This window comes from Carex rostrata, chromosome 18 (genome assembly GCF_964058835.1).
Source record: "Carex rostrata chromosome 18, lpCarRost1.2, whole genome shotgun sequence".
Lineage (NCBI taxonomy): Eukaryota > Viridiplantae > Streptophyta > Magnoliopsida > Poales > Cyperaceae > Carex > Carex rostrata.
The window spans coordinates 2,693,955-2,700,018 of NC_135935.1; the positions used below are offsets into that span (position 1 = coordinate 2,693,955).

At 38.1% G+C, this 6,064-nt stretch overlaps 1 protein-coding gene across 1 annotated transcript; it reads left to right on the forward strand.

Moving 5' to 3' along the window:
- The first annotated feature begins 1,200 nt into the window (after positions 1 to 1,200).
- Positions 1,201 to 4,349, forward strand: GAUT10 (galacturonosyltransferase 10). Its single transcript, XM_078320076.1, has 2 exons — positions 1,201 to 1,641; positions 2,393 to 4,349. The coding sequence occupies exons 1-2, from the start codon at positions 1,414 to 1,416 to the stop codon at positions 3,839 to 3,841; spliced, it is 1,677 nt and encodes a 558-aa protein (XP_078176202.1). The 5' UTR covers positions 1,201 to 1,413; the 3' UTR covers positions 3,842 to 4,349.
- The last annotated feature ends 1,715 nt before the right edge of the window (positions 4,350 to 6,064 follow it).

The window sequence follows — 6,064 nt, forward strand, 5'->3', positions numbered from 1 at the left end:
TAGATATTGTAAAAGTATATTTAATTAGTGAATGAAACAAATGTGAATGTAAATAGTGTCACTTTGAACACATATCTTGTTGAAATTGAAATGAAATAAATATTTTCAATATCATCTAATCTAATGTCATATGAAAAAATATATATATATATAAATTATTAGATACAAATACTAGACATATGAACTATTTACATTTGCTCATAAAATAGTGTCACTTGACACATAAAAATATATAAATTCTTATTAAATAGTGTTTATATATTCCATGATAAGTTTAAACTTAAAGATTATTAAAATAATCAAAATAATAATTTTCAATTGATCTCCGTCTCGAGCAACTTTTTATATTATAAAATCAGACATTAGTTTCGTAACTTGTAATAGATAACATCACATTAGGGTTGAAAAAAAAAGTAGCTCTTAGTTCGATTGTGACTTGCATCTAATTCGCTCGTTAACAGCTTGTTTGTTACTGGACCGAGATGTTAACGAGCTAACTTGCCACTAGTTCGGTTCAAAATTAATGAGTTTAAGCTGGAACCTAGCTTGCTTGTCAGCTCGCAAGTTAGCTCGGTTAGGCATCAAATTGTGAATTTGTATTAATGTGTGTGCATTTTATATTGTCCAACTCGGTTCAGCTCAGTCCAAAAAGTTTGTAGAATTTATTTTCTTTCTAAAACAAGATCCAATCAAACTCAGTGAGTTAGCTCATCAACTTGCAAGCTAGCTTGGTCTAACTCATGACAATTTCAAGTTAAAATTTTAGCTCGGACCCTTAAAATCAACTTGCTCGTAACTCAGACAAGTCAACTCGTGACGAGTTCAAACTAGACCTAGCTTGTGACGAGTCAGCTCGTTGGCACCCCTACATCACGTCATGAAACATAGCTGATAGTTGACACTAGTGTACCAAATTAACATACTTTCCTGGCTGCTGCTTTGACGATTTTACAGTGTGGCTATGTAAATGTATCCTTTCTAGACATCTAAGAAATACATATGATACCCATACCATCATTCAGCTTTTGTGAATTTGTGCTAAATCGAGGGATTGTATTTTTTTTATCAAAATGAAATGAGCAATTATTTATTTTTAAGAAGAAAAATGAAAATAAAATTGTCCTCCTGTTAATGGTTAGGCCGGAATCAACTGAAAACGCGCCATAAAAAATAAGAACGCTGTTATAAAATTATAATCTATGTTTAGTACTTGCATAAACCAAGTAACACTGTAGGAGAAGGAACAATCATAGTTTAGCTCCGCCATAACGTAGTCAATCTCTGTCTCCATCTCTCTCTCGCATTCGAGGCGAGATTTAATGTTATAGTATAGCACTCGGACGAATTATAAGCCATTGGTGGAGCTATCACCTGTATCCTGAGATCTGATCCAATCCGGGAGTCGGCTGTCACATGCTCCGATCGGATCAGATCGATTCGGGTCTTGTGACTAGGAGAGAAAAGGAGGTCCGGATGAGAAGAAGGCCGTTCGATCTCAGGCGACCGTCAAGGCGGCGCTGGTCCTCCTTCCCCCACTCTCTTTGGCCATGGATCATCGTTGTTGGATTCGTGTTTCTTATGCTTATTATTCTTCTCAGCCGCGACCACCGGCAACCCCGATCCGACCCGTCTCTAAATCAGGTCTTACTACGCCCACACTCTTCTATGAAACATTTTCGCATTTGTTATCTTTAAACATGCTTAGGATTGTCATTAATTTCCCTCTGAGACGAATTATTAGAATAGGCATGTGGTTACAAGTTTGTATTATCTTCGCAAGTAATTATTTTAGACTTTCTGAGCTTGGAAGTTGGAATAGAATTAGGTGAGGTAATTTGCAGCGCACAATTAAGTTAGGCTTACAGTTATGTAGGCAGCTTATTAAAGCACCACAATCATATTCATGCATATCGTCTTCTTATACTTGAAGAACACAAATAGATTATTATATCAGCTAACTTTTAGTTGATTAACGAGGCACGGTTGTCGGTAGTAATTTGAGATCCTTTTAAATTGAGTCAGAAGTTAACTAGTAGTTTTCCAGTGTGTGCTTAACTACTTATTCTGGGAGCAGTAGTTTTCCAGTGTGTGCTGTTGGTGTTCTATTCAATGCATGTAAAAATATTGGTACTGGACTGCTGATGAATTTTCTATATTATATGAAAACTTTGCTTGGCTATGCATCAAGTAACATCTTTGATTAGCTTCCATAAGAACATCCTTATAAGCTTGTTAGTAATATGCCCAAGTCAATCTTTTACAAAAAAAGCGTTTGTCATATTTTTCTACAACACCTTAATTTCTGAGCTAATCTAAATTCCTCGTGTACATGATTATCCAAAACTTGTTGCTTTAATTCTAACTCTTTTCATGCATGATTAAATGTAAGCAGAGCTCAACTTTTACAAGTCTGATAGAAGGTCTAAACATAACAGACGAGATGCTGAGCCCATATTCTTTCACCCGGCAGCTGGTGGAGCAGATCTCTCTGGCCAAGGCCTTTGTTAGCCTTGCCAAAGAGAGCAACCACCTCCAATTTGCTGCTAACCTCACTGCTCAGATCCGCCGGTCTCAGTCTTTCCTGTCTCTCCTTGCAACCGATGCCTCCCACGTCAGAACAGACCAATCAGAGCAGGCCATACGTGACATGGCCCTCCTTTTGTTCCAAGCACAGCAGTTACATTACGACACCGCTTCCATAATCATGAAACTAAAAGGGCAAATACAGTCACTTGAGGAGAAATCAAAATCTGAAGCCGATAAAAGCACCAAATTCGGCCAGATTGCTGCAGAAACCCTCCCGAAAGGGCTGTACTGTCTTGGTGTGAGGCTAACCATGCAGTGGTTCAAAAACCCTGCACTGAGTAACAAGTTTCTGACAGAGGGGCAGCATTTGTCAGACAAACTAAGAGATAATAGTCTTTACCATTTCTGTGTTTTTTCAGATAACATATTGGCAGTATCAGTTGTGGTTAATTCCACAACTAAAAATTCAATAAATCCTGAAAGGATTGTGTTTCATTTGGTCACTGACGAGGTGAACTATCTGCCTATGAAAGCTTGGTTTGCTATGAATAATTACAAAGGTGCCACTGTGGAGGTCCAGAAGGTGGAGGATTTAAACTGGTTGAATGCATCTTATGTACCTGTCCTGAAGCAGTTGCAGGATGCCGAGACACAGAGCTTCTACTTCTCTGCAAATGGACAAGGTGCGACACCTATCAAATTCAGAAATCCTAAGTACCTGTCTATGCTTAATCATCTGCGATTTTACATCCCTGAAATCTACCCTGATTTGGAAAAGGTGGTATTCTTGGACGATGATGTGGTGGTCCAGAGAGACCTTTCTGATTTATTTACAATTGAACTAAATGGAAATGTGATGGGAGCAGTTGAGACTTGTATGGAGACGTTTCACCGATTCCATAAGTATCTGAACTATTCCCACCCCTTGATTCGGGCACATTTTGACCCCGATGCATGTGGCTGGGCATTTGGCATGAATGTGTTGGATCTTAGGGAGTGGAGAAAAAAGAATGTGACAGGTATATACCATTATTGGCAAGAGAGAAATTCTGATCACACACTGTGGAAACTTGGCACATTGCCTCCTGGTTTGCTAGCCTTTTACGGTCTGGTCCAATCCTTGGATCCCAAGTGGCACGTGTTAGGTCTGGGTTACACGAATGTGGACCCGAGGGCAATAAAGGAAGGAGCAGTGTTGCATTACAATGGGAATTTGAAACCATGGCTTAAGATTGGAATGGAGAAGTACAAGGGTATGTGGGACAAGTATGTTGACTACTCTCACCCACTGTTGCAACAGTGCTTGGTGCATTAAATAGGTTTTGGGTGTATTTCTTTTCCCTCCATTTGAAAGTTGACAGGTATTGGTGAAGGGGTTTGGCACCTAAATAGAAAAATTTCCTGGGACCAATAGATTAGATTGGTTTTGATGCACGTCCCATGGAACCATTGTTTAGTTTATTTATGGTGTTAGTATTGTTCTATGGAGGCTCATCCTAATGGAAATTATAGTTGGAAACAGCAAATGGTGTTTCGCTTTGTAAGTTGTGGGGGCAGCGCCAATGCAGTTGATTTAGCCCATGCTGATTGGTAGCTTCGTAGTATTCCATATCAAAAGAAATTGGTTGAGGATAATTTATAACATTGTTGATCCTCTGACAGGTAGCTGATTTTTATTTATATTGAATTTTGTTTATTTATCACAAAATTTTCCAATTATGTGTATTATTATTGTTAGTGTTATTATTTTTTTGAAAAAGCTGACATTTGTACTATTCTTTAATGAAAATATTGTTGCCATCAAAGTGACATTGTTTTGAGTATCAGGACTGTAAGGGTGATATATTGAATGCAATGCTATGAACGGTATTTTATTGTACCAGCAACACAAATGAGTGAATAATAATTCCAAAACTAGAATCTACTTTATGATGATCTTTTGATAAAATTGCCTTTGCTTGTGTTTGAATGTTTATGCATCAAAATTACTAACTTATCTTTGAACTCCTTGCACCAACAGTAAGTGCATATTCTTATTTGTATATTCCAAGGCGTAGTTATTTGTATGATGAACCTCTTAGCCAATATTAATTGTTTATGGAGTAGCTGATTTACAGCACTATAAGGCTTTTCTTATTGCTTGCTAGCCCAATTTGAAATAATTTAACTGAAATCAACAGATGCTTGCTCAGTCGGAGCCTACTCAGAATCGTATACATAAACATGATACAAGGAACAGATGAAAGTCTAATGAGTTGGGTTTTTTAGTAAACAAAGGAAACAGTTCCTGCGGCTATCAGTACCAGTGTTTTAAAAATCGGTCTATTATTTGGTTGAAAACCGAATAGAAAATTAATATTCAGTTCAATATTTGGTTTCGAATATTCGGCCGCATATATTTTTCCACAAATTATCTATTCGGTCAAATTTTTCCGAATACTGAATAAGAATCCGAATAGAATTCGAATAAGTTATAATTTAAATTATTTAATATTTTAATTACTTTCTCCTCTCCTGTGCGGCTAAACGCCTAAACCTAACCCTTCTTGAAAATCAGTCGACCAAACCTTAACCCCTTTCTCATCCGAATAGAATCCGAATAAGTTATAATTTAAATTATTTAATATTTTAATTACTTTCTCCTCTCTTGTGCGGCTAAACATCTAAACCTAACCCTTCTTGAAAATCAATCGGCTAAACCTTAACCCCTTTCTCCTCTCCTGTGTGGCTGTGCAATCAATTACCATCGTCAGTCACCAAGTCATCAGATCTCCTTTGCCTGCCTCCTCTCCACTCTCAATCACCAACTCACCATCACCTCAGTCACCAATCGTCGATCGCCTCTCCTTCGTCAGACCTAGCCCCTCTTTTCCCAGTTGTCTGCAATCAGTTACCATCGTCAGTCACCAAGTCATCAGATCTCCTTCGCCAGCCTCCTCTCCGCTCTCAATCACCAACTCACCATCACCTCAATCACCAATTGCCGATCGCCTCTCCTCCGTCAGTCCCAGCCCCTCTTTTCTCGGTTACCATAATCAGTCACCAAGTCATCAGATCTCCTTCGCCGGCCTCCTCTCCGCTCTCAATCACCAACTCACCATCACCTCAATCACCAATCGCCGATCGCCTCTCCTCCGTCAGTCCCAGCCCCTCTTTTCTCGGTTGTCTGACTTCTCTCTGATGTATTAAACTGATGAGTTTATTTTGCTCAACATGTGATGGATTTGTGTATAATTCTAATGGCAGATTATTTTGCTTGTGATGAGATTATACACAAACTGATGAGATGCCTCTGATGTTTTATTTTGCTCGTTCTCTCTTTTTATTATGTTTATCTATGTTTATCTATGTTTATCTTTGTATACAAATTAATACGAGTTTTCATTTGAAAATCCAAATATATGAATCCAAATAAAAATCTGTATAAAAAGCCGCATACTGTATATGCGGTATGCGGTGGCTTTTCGAATACCGAATAAGAACCGATTATTAAAACACTCTTCATTCAGTAAAGCATTTGCCAACGAAGACTCATCTG